The sequence below is a fragment of the Ochotona princeps genome, chromosome 9 (assembly GCF_030435755.1).
Source record: "Ochotona princeps isolate mOchPri1 chromosome 9, mOchPri1.hap1, whole genome shotgun sequence".
NCBI lineage: Eukaryota > Metazoa > Chordata > Mammalia > Lagomorpha > Ochotonidae > Ochotona > Ochotona princeps.
The window spans coordinates 42,684,022-42,703,321 of record NC_080840.1 but is presented as its reverse complement, the minus strand read 5'-3'; the positions used below and the strand labels follow the sequence as shown (position 1 = coordinate 42,703,321).

The window sequence follows — 19,300 nt, the reverse complement described above, 5'->3', positions numbered from 1 at the left end:
ACTAATAATGAACAATCCAAAAAGCAAATGAAGAAAATAAGTGCACCAACAGCATTAGAACAAACAACATGCTTATCACTAAATTGAATTACAGCACCAAAAGACTTACATGCTGAAAACTACAAAAACTGCTAAAAGAAACTGAAGGTACAAATAAATGGATAGCCATTGCCTTTTTATACGTTGGAAGACGTGATATTCTTAAAATGTCCACATTATCCAAAACAGTCTACAGATTCAAAGTAACCCACTTCATTTTTTATAGAAATTGCAAAAGCATCTTTAAACTCATATAGAATGTAAAGGGAGCCCTCAATAGTCAAAACAATCTTGGAAAACATGAACAATGTTAGCAGCCTTACTCTTCCTGATTTCAAAACATGACACTAGATACATAGATCAACAGGATAGAATAGAGATTCCAGAAATAAACTCCCAGGACATGGTCAAAAACTTCAGACAATGATGTCAGGAGCACATGGTGAGGAAAAGGCAGCCTCTTCAACAAATGGTATCAGCAAAACTGGAAATCCGCAGATAAAAGAATGAAGTGGTTCTTTATACATACACACAGATATTGACTCAACATGTGCTAAAGACCTCAGCAGCAGGCTTTACAACAGTAAAACTCGTAGAATAAAGCAGGGAACGGTCTCAGGATATCACATTCAGCAATGATTTCTTGTATATTACACTAAAATCACAGGCAACAAACACAAAACATACAAACGGGGTTGTGTCTACTTAAAAATGTGCAGCAAAGGAAGCAATCGATATTACAAATATGGAAATGTAGAAAATACTTCAAAATTATATACATAGAATAAGGGTTTACTAAATATCCAAGAAATGCAAGGAACAACTCAACAACAAAAGCAAGCAGCTGAAGAAAATGAGGTTACATAGTTGCATTCCATATCAGAGTGTCTGGGATTGCATGTTCTCTTTGTTTATGTGCTAGCTTTCTACTAATATGCATCTTGCAAAACAGCAGTTCAAGGCCCAAGTACTTGGACCTAGCTTCATGTGGAATTTTAGTCATGTGGAGTGTGAATCAGTGGGTAGAAAATCCTCTCTCTCTCTCTCTCTCTCTCTCTCTCTCACTCTCTGTTTCCTCCTTACCTTCCTCTGTTCTTCCTTTCCTGCTGCCACTTTGCCACTTTCAAATAAATGTTTAACGTTGACAAAAAACTTTAAATAGTTCGGAAAGTATGGAAAAAGCTATTTTTGCTTCATTTTCTTAGTCACATGTATCCATTGGAAAGTAATTCCACCGTTACAAAACATTTTTTCAAATACACATGATAGTAACTTGACAAACCAAAAAAGCATTTTTAAAGTTCTTTTTGTTACAAATGATATATACTACTGTAACTTTTTATCGACTTGCAAGGAATGAAATCTGCTTCCTACCAAAGGCCATTTGGATATTTATAACATCATCTGCAGTCCACACAAAATTATCAACACAAAGATTAGCCTGCTACAGATTTATTGAATTTCAAGTCCCACCTGTGTTTGCCTTGGCAAGGCCAGACCAAGTGACTTCACAGGCCTTATATGACTCATGTGCTGAGCATTCCAAATTCCTGACTTAAAGGAACAAAAAAAAAAAAAAATAGGAGAAAATTTACTCATGCATGTGGGGCTCAGAGGCGAATGGGTCACTAATTTGACAAGTAAGCGACTAACAGTCAAGGTCACTGGCAAACAAGATAGCAGCCATGCGCAGAGCCCTGGACGCGAACCAGGGCAGGGGTCAAATTGTTTCAAAGAAAGACTGATGGGCCAGGGCCATTTTGCTCACCTGCTCCTGGCCTATGGGAGGTGGCTTCCACAGTCGTGCTGACAACAATTGGCTACTAGTTTCTCCCCTCCTGGAATTCCTCTGAAACATAGCTTAGATTTGAGGAAAAATTACTTCCACCACTTAATAGTTCTCATATATCCTTTTCCCATATTCTTTACAAAACAGACACAGGTGGGCATAACATCCAGTGAATCTTACAGAAAAAAGTCTTTCTAAATTCTTACAGTGGAGAGCAGTAACTAACTATCCATGGGCAGATCAAGAATCTAGTCTGAGCCACATTTTTATAAGGTTAAAATACATCTGCTTTCAACCATATGTGTAGAAAGTCACTGAGCAGTTATGTTTTCATTTTCTGATAAATAGGATGAATTTTCAGAAACAAGTTAAGAACCGTTGTAAAAAGTACACACTGGCTTACATTTTTTAGGCCTTAGCTTCCTTTTGACACTCAATTTTCTCGTGACTTTTTAAGAATTAGTTGTCTTGCTTTGATTAAGCTAACCTTCCCCCAGAGCTAACTAACAAGAATATATCCTGGAATTTCAGAACATTAAACAAACAAACAGAAAAACATTTATACACAGCTGCCACACCAGCAGAAATAATTGATGAGAACCAACAGTCCTTCATCATTCATTCATTCATTTATTCAGCATTTATTTATTGAGTTCTTGTTCTTCATTATTTAGGCAAACAAGCTTTCTGTGTTTCTTAGAGTTTGATCATCCCTACCTGGAAGGATGGATTGCCCTTTATTTAAAACAGGAAATTCCCGACAGATTTCCTCATCCTCTTGATCTCGGGCCAGCCAGCGCTGAACCGGTATATGAAACTCTTCTCCAGAATTCATGTTCTGCAATTTTATCTGAAATAGCAACATTACTTAAAAAAAAAGGACTGCTTTTCAGCACCCCTATTGCATTACTTAAATATATTTTAAAGTGATTTCATAAAATGTTAGCATCAGGTTAAAGACTCATATACCAATGATTCAGACTGATGCGGTTTCCTCCTTGGATGCTTAGCAATGAATGACGCAAACAATAATTACATATTAAAATGCCTGATATTCTTAACCCATTTATCTTGGAGTTTAAAAATATATATATGCTGATAGGGCCTAGTGCAGTAGTCTAGCAGCTAAAACCCTCTGTGCATGTGCCGGGATCCCATATGGGCACTGGTTCCTACCCTGACTTAGACCTTGACTAATCCCAGCTTTTAAGGCCTTCTGGGAAGCAAACTGATTGGTAAAAGGCATCTCTCTCATTCTTTCTTGCTCTCTTCTTCCCTGCCCCTCTACCTCTCTCCCACTGTATAACTGTTTTTCAAATTAATAAACAAATATTTAAAATATTAGTAAATTGTTATCTTAACTGCAAGGGTAACCTTACTTTATTTAAAACACTCTAAATTAGCAATTCACAACTTTAACTGTGCTTAAGAAATTATGTTGTTGAAAAGGTAGACCTTTGGTAGATGAACCTATAGTTTCCAGGTCTCAACCAGGTCTAGGAACTCATATTTGTCACTGTGCATCCAGTGTGCTTCTCATACAATGACACTTTCAGAGAACCTCCCTGAGAATCAAAGAGGAAAACCATTCATTTGCAAAACTATCATGGTCATGACTGATTATTTTCATTAAAGTCTAAAGCTAATCACTAGAGAAACAGAAGAAAATCAGTACTTTAAGCTTTTATTTTACAATCTTCTCTGACTAGACTACAAGGAATCAAGATTAAGGGAAGGATTGTGGCAAAACGTTAGTGTATCATTGGAATGGCAGTTCAAGCCTCAAGTCTTCCATACTTCAGATCCAAGTTCCTATTAGTGTGCCTGGGAAGGCGGCAGGTACCTGGGTCCCTGCCACAGTTGTAGGAGACCAGATGGAGATATTGGTTCCTGGCTTCAAGCTGGCCCAGCTATGGATGCTGTGGCCATTTTGGAGAATGAACCCAGTGGATGGAAGATTGATTTCTCTATCTCCCTCTCTGTCATTCTACCTTACAAAATATCTGTCTCTACTCCTGAATCAGATGGACTCCCAATGAAAATGTTCAATAGAAGCTGGACTTCTGTCATTGTCCATACCTACAATGTCAGGATGCACTTAAATAGCAGAATGATTGACTTTTGACTATTTTTGAAGGACTTTCCTACTGCAACAATATAGGGGAAACCACTAGGGAGAGAATTGTGGAGAGGGAAGGGGGAAATCCCTGAGTCTATGAAACTGCATCATAAAATTAATTAACTAGTTAATTAATTTTTTAAGTAAAAGGAACCTAGCAATTTGGTAGAATCATGTTATGCATACAGATTCTTGATCCATTTGAAATTGGTTTTTTAAAAGATTTGTGTTTTGTCTTATTTGGAAGGCAAAATTACAGAGAGGAGAGGGATAGAGAGATCTTCCATATGTAGGTTCACTCCCTAAATGGCTGAAGAGGCAGAGATGAGCTGATCAGAAGTCAGGAACTAAGAGCTTCTTCTGGTTCTCCCATGTGAATGCAGGAGCCCAAATACTTGAGCCATTCTCAGCTGCTTTCCCAGGCCAGGAGCAGAGAGCTGGATGAGAAGTGGAGCAGTTGGGACAGGAGTCAGTACATATATGGGATGGCAGCACCACAGGCAGAGACCCAGCCTACTATGCCATGCTGTTCCCTAAGGTTGATTTTTATAAAAGGTGTAAAGTGGGGGTCTTGCTTCACATTTCTGCACATGCAGTTCCAATCTTCCCAGCACCAATTGTTGAAGAGGCCCTCCTTCCTGAATTAATTTCAGTTCACTTGTCAAAAATTAGTTGGCTGTAGATGTGTGAGTTCATTTCTGAGTTTTCTATTCTATTCCATTGGTCTTAAAGTCTATTTTCCTCCCAGTATCAAGCTGCTTCAATTACAACTGCCCTGTAGTTTATCTTGAAGTACGATACTGTGATGCCTGCTACTTTGTTTTTGTTAAGATTGCTTTGGTTACTCAGTGTCTCTTGTGTTTCTGTATAAATTTTAGCATAACTTTTTTCTATATCTGACAAGAATGTGACTGTAATACCAACTAATTTTACTAACTGAATTACAATTTGTGTTGGGCCCGGCACAATAGCGTAGTGGTTAAAGTCTTCGCCTTGAACGCACTAGGATTCTGGCAGCTCCATTTCCCATCCAGCTCCCTGCTTGCGTTCCAGGAAAGCAGTTGAGGACGGCCCAGAGCTTTGGGACCCGGCACTCACATGGGAGACCCAGAAGAGGTTGCTGGCTTTGGATTGGCTCAGCTCCAGCCGTTGCAGCCACTTGGAGAGTGAACTATCGGACAGAAGATCTTCCTCTCTGTCTCTCCTCCTCTCTGTATATCTGCCTTTCCAATAAAAATAAATAAATCTTTAGAAAAAATTTGTGTTGTGGAATTACTTAATTTTCCATGTTTTTAAATCAATTTTTCATGTATCATATAACTGATGAGCAAATTTGTTAAGAATATCAAGAATGCAGATGTGAGGGCAATCTGGCTGCAACATCTGTCACCCCATTGATTGCCAGGGTTGATTCGGCTGATCTGGCTGGCTAGGCAGGTGTCCCCTTCCTCCCTCACTGCTCCATGTGCATCCCTCCCGAAGCTGCATGCTCAGTCGAAGAGGATGAGCATCTCCACTGGAGGAGGACTGGTCTTCAGTCAGGGGTATACGAGCAGCTGCAATCCCCTGCTAGAACCTCCAAACAAGCTCTCAAGAATATCAAGAATGTGACAATATTGCTTTGTATTTTTGAAAACTTGGATTTTGAAATGATACAAGAAATCAATGAATACATCATACATAAAAAGTGGATGAAATAATATATGACTACCAAATGTTGAATATCTGTGTTTACTGGCAATCATTAGAATAGTAGAATTATTCATTCTGAGTAATATGGACAACTGTATACATTATGATAATCAAACTTAAACATAAGTGATCATTTACAATATATATATTTTTATTATATAAAAAATACATAATTTGGACCTGGAGTGGTAGCCTAGTGGTAAAGTCCTCGCCTTGCATGTGCCGACATCCCACATGTGCACCAATTCATGTCCCGCTGCTCCACTTCCATTCTGGCTCCGTTTGTGGCCTTGCAAGGCAGTGGAGGATGACCCAAAGCCTTGGGACCTTGCGCCCACATGGGAGACCCAGAGGAGGCTCCTGGCTCCTGGTTTGGCTCTGGCTTTTACAGCCACTTGGCGGGTGGACCAGAAGATGGAGGACCTTCCTCTCTGTCTCTCCTTCTCTCTGTAAACTCTGACTTTCCAATAAAAATAAATAAATCTTTTGAAAAATACATATTTTCCTCTTATACTAGTCTATGATCATTGGATCATCTACTAAGAATACAATAAATTTAAGAACTGGCATCTGAAAGAATATTATTTCATGAACAGATACTTCATGAACAGAGTGGTATAGCTTTGCAATAATTTGAAATGGATTATATAAATGCAGTCATCTTTCCAGCTGTTGTAAAAGTGTCTCAGTAAGCTTTGTGAGTTAATCTGTAGTCTCAAGTATTTCCTTTTGTTTGCAAAGAGAGAAAAGGATTCCTTAGTTGAGGCACTTCCTTGTATCAGAGATCAGTTAATAAAAAATGCATTATATTTCTTCCTTAAGAAATATATTACCTAAACAGTCCAGGTTTGGCTCCAATAACAATAGGCATATATACTTTACCTCCTTACAGTGCCAGGATGGGGAGAGTCCAGAATTGGTATGTCCAATACGAATCTTGAAGAGTGTTCCAATGTTTCCAACTCTGATCTATGAAGGAGCCATGGAAACATCTTTAAATGTAATTTCACAAACTCCACTTCAAAACAGTCATTATCAGAACATTATAAATTAATATGGTGCCATTTTGTCATGGAAATACTAGAATTACAAATATGCACAACAACAGCTCACTAAAACATAGAAAGTAAAATTTAAAAGAATCAAACAGATAAGCCACTATGAACAACAAGTGAAACAACCAGAGAAAAAGGTAAGGAAATAGAAGATTTGCACATTACAAACCACTAGATCTAACAACTAGAAACATCCCAATCAATAACAAAGTACGCATTCAAGCGTCTACTGGACATTCTCCAGGACAACCACATGTTATACAACAAAACAAGTCCTGAAAATTCAAAAGGACTGAAATAACACAAAATATCTTATTTAAATACAATGCTCAAAAAACTAAGAGTATAAAATGATAGAAAAACCTGCTGATGGTATTTTGGAGCTTTTATTTGATCGGGATGATACTCTGCTGACTCTGTCTTCAGACCAGAGAGGGTATACCTAAGAAGCCGTTGAACTTGACTGGACAACAAGATGCTGGACTCTATGTTTGGTATATGCTTGCAATGGGGGAATCTCAACTGAACTTGAACTGTGGTTATGCAACAAGGGGGAGGAATCCACCATGGTGGGAGGGTTTTTGGGGAGGGGTGGGGAGAATCCAAGTACCTATGAAACTGTGTTACATAATACAATGTAATTAATGAATTAAAAATAATTTAAAAAAATACAAAAGCCAAAAAAAAAATGATAGAAAAACCTAGAGATTCAAAAAGTGAAAGACTAAGAGCTTAACTTCGAAATCTGGAGCCAGACAAGGTGCTATGATTCAAACATTGAGTGCACCCAAAAGCTCATGGTCCCAGGGTAACCTCCGGAAGCAGGGCCTAGTGTGGGGGTTCTTCAGTATGCAGAGAATGCACCCTCAATTAGGGTTATGGGCCCTTTCTCTCACTGCCTCTCTCTTTGTTGCTCCCCTAACCTCTATGCAGTTTGAGTCGTGAGCCCTTACACCAACATGTTTGCCTGCCATGGGTTACCATTTATCACCTTCACCAGATGTCAAACCAGTGAGGTCTGCCTAATCTGGGACTGTGAATCTCCAAAACTATAAGATAAACAAAGCTTTTCCTTTTGTAAACAGTTGCCTGAAGTATTCCATTGTAACAAGAGAGCTCAGTTTCCCATCCTTTCCCAAAACTATGCTGCAAGTTCTAGATATATTAATTCAGCAAGAAAAATTCGTTGAGAGCACACAAATTTGGAAAGAGCAAGAACAAACATTGAAGGTTGTTATGGGTGGGGAAAAAGAGAATGAGGAGTGACTACATAATGGAGGGTTTTTTTTGTATAACTGAAATGTGGAAAAAGATAGTGATCATGATTGAACAACACTGTGAATGTATTAGATGTTAGGATGAATACTGGTAAAACTGCTGAAGCGGTAAACTTGTTTTGTTTAATTTAACCATGCTTTTTTAAAAAGTAGAAAGAAGAAATCCTCAGGAACAGCGTATAAGGAAAAGGGAAACATTAATTAAAAATAAGAATTTGCCTCAATATTTATAAGGAAATAATTCATCAACATTTAAAATCTTGTCCCATAATTATTTATGCTAATGAAGCCAGAAGCGCTATAAGCAAGAGATCGGTGTAGACATCCCAGAGTTCAAGCAAGCAAGAGCAAGAGAACTGAAAGAACTCAACTGAACTAAGTAGCCACACTCAGGAAAAACTATATACACAAAATTGTGAAAATGATTTCCTGTGAGAAAAGGAAAGAGGAAGTAACAGATCTCCTCTTCCATTACAGAAAACAATTTAGTCCTAAAAACTCTATGAAAGCACAATTTGATTTTAAAATAATCAGATTATTTTGAATACAGTTATTTCTAAAATTTTCTCTCAAACATTTAAAACAATGACAAGTCCTTATTTGTTTGTTTGTTTTTTTAATTATTTTGCATTATGTGACAGTTGCATAGGCTCTGGGATTCCCCCAATCCCTCCCTGTACTCTCCCCCCATGGTGGATTCCTCCACCTTGTTGCTGTATTACAGTTCAAGGTCAGTCAAGATTCTTTCATTGCAAACATATACCAAGCATAGAGTCCAGCATCTTATTGTCCAGGTGGGTTGAACAGTTTCTTGGGGAGACCATCTCTTGTCTGAAGGCAGAGCTGGCAGAATATCAGCCCAATCAATTAAAAGCCACAACATAACATCAACTACAATTTACAACATGACAGAATTAATTGACATGGTATTGAGTAATCAATATGTTAAAAAATACGCAAGTTCTTAACCACATCCTATGACTACTTCATTGACATTTCCATTTTAGTTTATACACAGAACCAGCTGCTATACACCTTAAAATGGCTATAGGGTACTATCCAGCTGTCTCGTGTCTATTTTCATTTTAGTATTTAGCAGTTTATAGTGTTGAAGCATAATTTTGCTGAACTTGGCAGATTTTAGGACAGTCTAAATTGGCTTGTAACTCTAACCAGGCATATGTCAACAGTTGAGGTGCAGAACAGTTTTAGGAAGAGTGTGCAGAGAAATCTTCAATACCCTAGTGAGGAGTAACTAATCTTTGTGTCCCACCTAGTAAGGTATATGTGGATCCACGCTGACCGTTTCCTGTCTGGTTCTAAGCTTTCCTTGTTGATTTCTGTCTATCTATTCTAATTTTTTTGTTTGTTTGTTTGATTTCTTTGGGGGGAGGTGCTCCGGAGCAACCCTGATGGTCACTGCAAGAGAGGGTGGGGATCCAAAGTTGGAACCAGAGAAAGCTCCTCTCCCTAGTCCCGAAGGAAGTTTACTGTTCTTCTGTTTCTGCAGACCACTCAGGGCTCCTGGCTGTTGTTCCGATGACCTTGGGTCCTACGAGGAAGGATTTGGGCTTCTTCCATCCCATTTGGTAGATCCAGACAGGGCTGGGTGACCTCAGAGTTCTCGGCCTCCGAAAGCACTCCAATTCCCCATGTTCTCCTTGTCTGTTGGAATGTAGTCCTTGGTGCCCGTACTGATAGTCCTTGGTGAGGATCCGAGAGTCTTCAGGGTTGGGATACAAGCCTCCTCAAGTCCACCTGCGCCACTCTGGGGTCCCTCCCTGCTCTGTGTACATGACCTCCTATTAAGAGGTTGTCAGGATTGCTCCTGATTCCCCCTATATGTCTTTGTAGTTTTACTGTTGTCTAATGCTGATTTGAGTCTGTTGTCTATGAGATACCTATTATGTTCCCGATAGGTTATACTTCACGTGGTCCTCACACCTTCTAAGGAGGTGGAAGATTTCTCTGCTCTCCCACCCCCTTTCCAAGTAGCTTAGGAACCTGAGTATATTAGGTCTTACAATTCTTTGATGTAGATCATAAACAGTCTGACTCACATTGATTGTTGGTTCACTGGTCACATCACAATATCTTATTGCATGAGATACATGCTGTTTGGGGTTGGAATAATATTAGAGCTTACAGGTACTATTTTTCAGATTGACATCATTTCATCTTAAATTAAGGCAAACATGTGGTATCTAACCTTTTGGGATTGGCTCATTTCCCTTAGCATACTGGTTTCCAGTTGGGCCCATTTGGCCACAAAAAACTGCATTTCATTTTGTTTTGTTTTGTTTTGTTTTGTTTTTGTTTTTGTGGGTTTTTTTTTAATAGCTGAGGAGTGTTCCATGGAGTAAATGAACCATAATTTTTTTATCCAATCTTCTGTTGATGGGCATTTTGGTTGCTTCCAAGTTTTTGCAATTATTGATTGTACTGCTACGAACATAGGGGTGCATGTTGGTTTCTCGTGTGACAGGTGTTTTGGATATATTCCTAGGAGTGCTATTGCTGGATCATATGGTATGCTGATTTTCAGTTGTTTGAGTGTTCTCCATACTGATTTCCACAGAGGCTGTACAAGCCTGCAGTCCCACCAGCAGTGGAGCAGGGTTCCCTTTCCCCACATGCTCTCCAGCAAGTGTTGTTGGTGGTTTTTTGTATGTGAGCCATTCTTACTCGCGTTAGGTGGTACCTCATTGTTGTCTTAATCAGGATTTCCCTTATTGCTAGGGAACTTGAGCATTTTTTCATGTTTGCCATTTGGATTTGTTCCTTTGTGAAATGTCTGCCCATTTCCCGTGCCCATTTCTTGAGTGGTTTATTTGTTTTGGTGTTTTGGTTATTCTGGAGATCTTTGTGTATTCTGGAGATTAGCTCCCTATCACCTATGTAGTGTGCAAAGATCTTCTCCCATTCTGTGGGTTGCTTTTTTACTTTGTTGATTATTTCCCTCACTGTGCAGAAGCTTCTCAGTTTGATGAAGTCCCATTTATTTATTTTGGTCTTGATTGCTATTGCTTTTAGTGTCCTTTTTAGGAATTCAGGGCCTACACCTAAATTTTGCAGTGTGTTTCCAACATTTTCTTCCAAAAGTTTGAAGGTTTCTGGATGTAAGTTTAGGCTAAAACAATGACAAGTCCTTATTTGTTTTTCTTCTAGTGACCATCAACACAAGAGACTTTTTAAAGATTTATTTATTTTTATTTGAAAGAAAGATTTACAGTGAGAGAAGGAGGGGCTGAGAGAGAGAGAGGTCTTCCATCTGCTGGTTTACCACCCAAATGCCAATAATGGCCAGAGCTGAAGTGGTCCAAAGCCGGGAGCCAAGAACTTCTTCCCATTCTCCCACATGGGTGCACAGGTCCTAAGCCTAGGCCATCCTCTGCTGCTTTCCCAGGCCACAAGCAAAGAGCTGGATTGCAAGTAAAGAAGCCAGGACACTAATCTGCACCCATGTAATACTGGCACTGCAGAGGAAGGATTAGGATGCTATGCCACAATGCTGACCCCAAAAGATTTTTTAAATATTAACCCATATAGAAAATAATGAAAGGTTAATTTAAATTAATCTAATGGGAACATGAGTTCCCAATGATTCAGCCTCTCCTGTGTCATATGAGGATTGTGTACACAGATTGTAGTTAAGCAAACACTTTAAATCCATGGAAGTGGACATCTCAAAGTAAAGAAAGTTAAAAAAAAAACTTCTTATTGTTATTTTGTCTCCACAGTAAGACCAACCATTATATGCATGTAGATAACCATTCAATAAACATTACCAAGCACTTAAAAAATACACTACTCCAAGTAAAATATTACAGTAAATCCAAGTAAAATAAATTAATCTTTAAACAAAAAATGAACATTTTAAATAATAAAATGCTATGTTCTTGACCTATTTCAAATCATATCTACATTAGTATATCTGACTTCAAAAACACAGCACTAGATTATCCAGCTTCATCTTTGCATCCTCTGTTTGTAGATCCTGCTCTCAATGTTTCTGGCTATTGTCTAGTAACCTGATAACAACTGCTAGTTTATTACAACTTGTTAGTATTTCTTTGTGATACTTTTGTAACTTTTGATCTTGATTTTGAGATGATCTGTGGAGTTGTGATATAGTACTTGATGCTGACAGCCACCCATATAAAATCAATAAATGTTAACCATCAAGTATTGCTCTCAAGTGATTCCCATATTACAGACCTTCACATATTTCAGACGTGCTTGTATTAAATCTACTTGATCAAAAACTATTACAACTTACAAAAATGCTATGTATTAGATATGACTGGTCTTCTACAAGGTCAAATATTGTTACAATAAAAAGAGCTCAGATGGATTGATTGCATTCATTCTAACACATTTACAAGCTGCAAACCACTTATAATAACAGGTTTTACTTGGCTTTGTTACTTACAGTAAAAGTGTCTTCATAGCCATTCTGAAATCGATCCCCATCTGTTCCATAAAGATATATGGGAGCTGAACTTCTATGTTTTCCATACATTACAATATAAATCTGTGAGCTAGTTCCTGCATTTGGCAAGTCACTGGTGATTATGGAAATTTTCCAGTTACCACCTGTAGAAACATAAATTACAAACAACGTTATGGCAGCTTATAGAAACAGAAAATTGAGGCAGCAGGTATCCACTGAGTTGAGATGGGCATAAGTTCTTCCTCTCCACTGGGAAAATGCCATAGAATAAGCACTACAGATTTAAGACTTGATCTATAAATATTCAATAATTTACTATGTGCTACAATGTGGCTGTAAAAGATTGTTACAAGTAAAACTCCACATATACTTGTCCTACTATAGTTAATCATGCCTGAATACTGACAGAGTCACTATAATCTATAAAATGTCAAGTATTTTAACAATGTCTCCAAATTCTTAGCTCTAACATGTAATAATGTATTAAGAATTATGCTTTTTAGATTTCTTAACTTCGGGCGGTGATGAGTCCAACATGCCATCTGAGTGCCCGTGCAGATTTCTTAACTTCAGATATTTGTTTTCTAAAATTAAACGTATGTAATAATTTATATGACTACTTCAGAATCATGAGCTGAAAGGAAACTGAGAAATATCTGATACAATCTCCTCTTTTTTACTGTAATGCCAATTGATAGATTAAATAGCTTAAGTTCAAAAACTACTGAATAAATTATGTTTCTGCCAATAACAAATAAAGTAGTTGAGAAATGAATGAATGTTTCATTGTGAATATCACTGAGATTAACCAAACATGATGCATTGATGGTACTATGATATAATTTTCTATGTTTCAATTTAACTTTGCTGTTTCATTGGAGTAAACATCAAAAAGTTGATGTATAAGACAAATGAAGTAATGAGAAATTAAGGAACACACTCAAAATTACACAAAAGAAATATGGGCCCAGCATGATAGCGTAGTGGCTAAAGTCCTCACCTCACACGCACCAGGATTCCATATGGTTGCCAATTCTAATCCTGGCAACCCCGGTTCCCATCCAGCTCCCTGCCTGTGACCTGGGAAGGCAGTCGAGGACGGCCCAAAGCTTTGGGACCCTGCACCCACACGGGAGACCTGGAAGAAGCTCCTGGCTCCTGGCTTCAGATTGGCTCAGCTCCAGCCATTGCAGCCACTTGGAGAGTGAACTATCGGACAGAAAATCTTCCTCTCTGTCTCTCCTCCTCTCTATATATCTACCTTTCCAATAAAAATAAATAAATATTTTTTTAAAAATTATATAAAAGAAGTAAAAATACCAGGCGACAAAATTCAGATTTATACACTTCACAGTTTACTAACTGAACTGTGATATCATCTCTCACAAGCGTAAGCTTAAGTACATTTGTCATTTTAATTATTCAAATGATCAAATTCTAAATTTAAAATATACTTACATGGTACAATAAGTGTGTGTTAAATTAATATGCAATTGTAAAAAATCTGCTTTAAAACAGAAAACTCTATTTAATGTGAACAATATACAGTAAAAAAGCCATATTAAGATGCCAAATCATCTTGATAAGCAATCAGTAAATAAAAACACATTTTCAAAAATCAGTAGCGATTGATAAGCTACTGTTAACAGCAAATGCAATTAAATTGCACTTACAAACTACGGAGCTAGGGAAATTCCAACTGTTTTCTGAAGAATAATTGATATGTGGATAGGTTTTTTTCCTTTTTTTTCAAAAATAAAATGAAATAAACAGATTCTGTTCTCTTAGAAATGCAGCAACAGAGTTCAGAGAAGAATCAATACTTGCTAAAAGTGCAAGGACCAAATCAATAAGGAGCGAAATTACATTTTCCAGCAACCAAGAAGGAGAAAGACAAAAGATGTATGGATAGAAATAAAAATAAAAATAATGAAATAAACGTCTTCTACGTAGTTTTGTACCTCTGCCATGAAATTCATTAAAATGTTAGCCTTATAAGAGAATACCATTAAAGCGGTAACAAAATATAAAGATCATGTACCAAGATTCATATTTTTGTTTCTAACTTACACTGGAATCAACCAAACTGTAGCGTGTCACTACATTCATTTCAGGTGTCCAGTATCACTGGAGAAATAGAAGAAAAATACATGATGATGTCTTTATCCTGCAACAGTTTCCAGTTTACCTGGGTAACAGGCCAACATATATATACACATATATTATGATGATCTTTTCACAGGTGATTGGAGCCCAAAGACTCAAGGCCTACAGGAAAGTGGGTAAAACCATTGTTTCCACATTCTTTTTTTTTTTTTTCCTGTACCTGGGGGAAGGGGAGAGACAAAGGAAAAAGCCACACCAACCCTTCCAACCATCCCAGGGTCCCTGATGTGGGGCATGCTCTGAGGGCACTGCTCAAGTGGTTTTGATAATTCAACTCTTCTGAATTGCTGCCGATCCTGCCATTCCAAGCACGACGAAATCTCTTCAGAATCCACTGGCTGACAGAGTCCACCTTAGTGTCTCCATCTGCCCAGATTTTCACTGCCAACACATGGCTGGGGTTGTTGATCAATTTGTTCTGTCTCCCATCCTCTACTGTGGTACCAGGTGTCCTCTGCAGGTTCTGATGGACTGCCATATCCTCCATGTGCACCTGGATATGCTGTCCACTGCTCTGTCTGAGCCACTGAGGAGGTTCAGCTTTGACGCTTGCACTCAGACCATGGAACCTACAATTCTCTTCATGGTTGGGGTTCTGAATCTGGTGGGTCGATTGGGGGGATCCCCAAAGAAACTTCATCTGAGGTGATCTCAGATCAGATTCTTGGGTGTGCTTGAGAGTACAGGGTCCAGCACAATCCGTCACCCCATCAACCTATACATATGCTAGTGGCTGCGATTGCTGGGTTATTTCTGTCTCCGGCCCTGTCTTCTACACAAACTAATGGGTGTTGGAGCTCATCCCAATCCTGTCCACCACACACCTGGCCACATAAGCCTGTGAAAGCTGCAGCCTAGTTGGGGTGACTCCCAATAACCCTCCCCAGACCCACCCCTGCCCTGGCTTCTGTGCTTGCCAGCATGTACAACAGACTGGTCCAGTTTGTCCAACATCACACTCAGCTCTCACACATGTCAATGGGCATTCAACCTTAGTTCAACCCAACCAGCCCCACTTTCCAGCCCATACACCTGCAGATGGGTACCACTCTGTCTAGCCATGCCTACCCCAGACCTGGTTCTCATGCTCACCAGACTGAGTGGTAACTCAGGAGGGAGGTACCCACTGCTTCTCTACTGGTCCCACTTCCACTCCTGGGTCATGCACTCTCCAGTTGGTGCTGCAGTTTGGCTTGACAGAATTAGCTTCCCGTGCTAACATCTGCTAGCTGCTGCTTCAGCAGCGCCCAATCAACCCACACCCACTCTGACTTGTACTTCCACCAGTAGGAACAGTCAACCCAGCATAGCTTTTGCCTGGTCCAGCTCACATGAGGCCAACAGATGTTGTAGCTCTGCTGGATCTAGTCTGCCCTCATCCCAACTCATGCTCTCCTGTAGGAGTGGTGATGCAGCAGGGGAGCCTTCCACATCCCCTTACCAGCTTTGCCCCTCCCCCTCTGATTCTCACGTGTGCTAGCTGGGTGCTGTGACCCAGTATGGCATGGCCAGTTTGCCTCAGCATTTGCCAATGGGTGGGGCAAACTGGCCCAGCATGGCCCACCCCCAATTCAAGCTCACGCTGGTGGGGGTTACAACTCAGCCAGCCCAGCCCAGCTGGCACACAATCCAAGCCCTCATGTGTACTGGTATGTGTTGCAACCAAACCCGACCTGACCCACACTCTATTTTTGTGCTCAGATTCACCAGCAGGTGATGTGAACTGGACCTGCCTGGTCTACCCCGATCTATGCCATATGTATGCTGCTGGGTACCTTTCCCTGGCCTGATTTGGGCTGCTCCTTATCATGGTTCTTGCACTCACCTGCAGGGACTGTGTCCTGACAGAGAAGTTTCCCAGGCTCTTCCGTCAGAATCTCTCCTAATGCCAGATCTCACGTACAAATGTGGGTCCATAGGCCAGCCCTACTCAGTCCACCTCCAGATCTAACAGGAACAATGGCCTTTCCTGACCGGCCTTCAACCCATGCTGGTTATTATTGTTGGGTGTTACAGCCCAGTCTAGCATGATCCACATGCAGACACAGCTCACAACCAGCTCAGCAGGGGCAAAAACCTAGCCTAACCTGTCCTACAGCTATCCTGGTCCTAATGAGCACCAGTGGCTGCTGGGGTCTAGCCCAGTCTGGAGCACTCAGCCCTAGTCCACACTTTTGCCAAAGTATGTTGCAGCCATGTCCAGACCAAAACACAGCTCCCATTCTAGCCTCTGTTCTTACCAGTGGGAACAACAATCCAGCCTGGGCATCCCCTTAGCTCTCCAACCAGATCTGTTTCCAGCCATAGATCTTGCATGAGGCAGTGGTTGCTATGACCCAGCATGGCCTAGTCTCTCACCTGTCATGACCTTTGGAGGCTGTAGCCTGGCCTGACTCAGCCTACCCCAAGTCCTACCACTTGCTGGTGGGTGCTGGAACATGGCCCTGCTCTGTCTGCTCCCATCCCAGGCTCATGCAACCTGGTAGGTGTGACAGCCCTCAGAGCTTGACCTATGCTCCAGTCTGGTTTCTGCTCTTGCCGGTGAGGTAAGGTTGGCTCAGCCTTGCCGGGTCCCCCCATCTAAAACCAACCTACACATTAGCCAACAGTTGAGTTACTATACTCAGGCTGCCCAACACCCAGACCTGGAACACATGCTCACCAGGGAGAGCTGTGACCCCAATAGGGGAGTTTTCCAGGTTCCCCCACTTGGCCCATTCCCTGGCCCACTCCCTGATCTCACATGCTCCAGCAGGTGCTAGGCCCTTGACTATCATAGCCTGCCACTCCATCTTGGCCTTTGTATGAGCTGGAGGATGTTACAGCCCGGCCCACCTCACAACCTGTTTTAGGATGCACGTGTGGGTGCTGCAGCCTAGACCTGCTCAGCCTGTTTCCAGCCCCAGCACCTGTGTGTGTCAGTGGCTTCCATGGTCACTCCTAGCTCATCCCGTTACCACCCTAACTCTTACGCTAATCAGCAAGACTTGTATTTCCACAGGGTTAGGTGCACCTATCCCTCACAGACTCTACCCCCGGACGTGGTTCTCTCGCATGCTGGTTAGTGTCATGACCCTGCCTAATGTGACCCATCCCCTATTCTGACACTCAGTCAGATCTGGCCCTGCCAGATAGGTCCCCTGCCACAGCTTTCATGTAGACTAGCATATGGCAGTCAGCATTGTTCTGCTCTAAGAGCCTATATCAGGACTCCTACTGGGCTGGTGAATCAGTCTGACCCAAACAGACTCTCCCCTCAAAACTACCAGGTCTCAGTCTCCTCTCTTGTCCACAAGTTCAGTGACCCTGTCACTGGGAGTCACACAGAATTCATTCCTCACCTAAATGCACATTGGCCCTATCCGTGGATGTTCCTAGGCAGCAATTACATACCCCAAAAACCTTAGAGCTTGCCACTGGGTGACCGGCAGGCAGAGCCTCACACCACTTGGCGTGCTAGCTGCCCAAAGCCCAGGAATTGCTCACTGCATGGCAGCGGTGGCCATGGCCAGAGTCCCAAGCATGGAGTACAAAGTGGCTCAGTATGCTTAGCAGCCACCACACTGCTGAGGGTTCCCTTCCCCTACGCCCCATGGCCTAACATCCCTCATGCTCCTCCCACCACAAAGTGGGGGTGGCAGGGTGGAGTCAAATCCTAATCCAGTTCCTAAGAGGGCCTGTGCCAACCCAGGAATCACTCACCACGTGGCAGCAGTGGCCATGGCTAGAGTGCCAACCATTTAGTCCAACCTGGCTCAGGTACCCTGAGCAGCCACCACACTGCTTAGTGCTCCCTTCACCCAAGCCCTGCGGTTGAACCAGGCAAACATATTTTTAAAACATCAATCAGAATACTCTTAATACAAGATTTTGGTGAAGCAAATACAGATTACAGAAAAACTAACAAAACATGAAAAATTAAAACAAGGAAAATATTAAGAGCAGACACAAAAACAGCAATAGAAATTAAACAAAAAATGTGCTAAAATAATGTCATAATTTTTGTGAAGTAGAAACCAAGAATTAAGTGAGACAGAACATTTCAGAAATTGATTGGGCACCTAAGTCAGCATTTTCAAAAATACAATATGAAAAAAAGTGAGTTTAAAAATCCTAACAATATTTTTAGTACTCATATCTGTGTTAGGTCATAATTTGAACAAGTTGTTGATGGCACTGCAGAAAAACTGAGTATAGGCAGTGAGCAAAGAGCTTCATGAAAACTGGGAATTAGTATGGGACATAAAACTGAAAAAACCCTGTATCTTCTAAAAATAATGATAGATTTTAAAACATTTTTTTCACAAACAAATTTAGCCCCAAATGGCTTTGCTTATGAGTTTTCTATCATATATGTTTTTTAAAGAACAATCAGTGCAGCACAAACTCAGCTCATTGTACAAGAAGAACATTACTCTAATACCAATACCAGAAAAATATGGTACAATAAAACCACAGAGCCATAACTCTTAGAAACAGAAAGGAAAATATTCTCAACAGAATATTATGAAGTTAAGCCAAGGACAACCCCTGAGGTTTTTCCAAAAATTCAAAGGTTTTAACATTCACCATTTAAAAGAATAAAGGAAAAGAGAATGGGATTCCTGTATCATTATTCATTATGGAAATGTAAATCAAAACCATAGCAAGACAGAGCACTGGTTATAAAAGCTACAAACAGTGAAACTATTGACCTTGGTAAAGATATAG

The 19,300-nt window shown here is 40.5% G+C and overlaps 1 protein-coding gene across 1 annotated transcript in view; it reads right to left on the bottom strand.

Moving 5' to 3' along the window:
- RP1 (RP1 axonemal microtubule associated) overlaps positions 1–19,300 on the bottom strand; it is a 280,642-nt gene that overhangs the window by 186,343 nt on the left and 74,999 nt on the right. The window contains exons 4-6 of the mRNA XM_058668634.1: positions 12,404–12,567; positions 6,522–6,608; positions 2,546–2,678 (exon numbers count right to left, since the gene is read on the bottom strand). Of these exons, the coding sequence (XP_058524617.1) occupies positions 2,546–2,678; positions 6,522–6,608; positions 12,404–12,567 (384 nt within the window). The remainder of the gene's footprint in view (positions 1–2,545; positions 2,679–6,521; positions 6,609–12,403; positions 12,568–19,300) is intronic.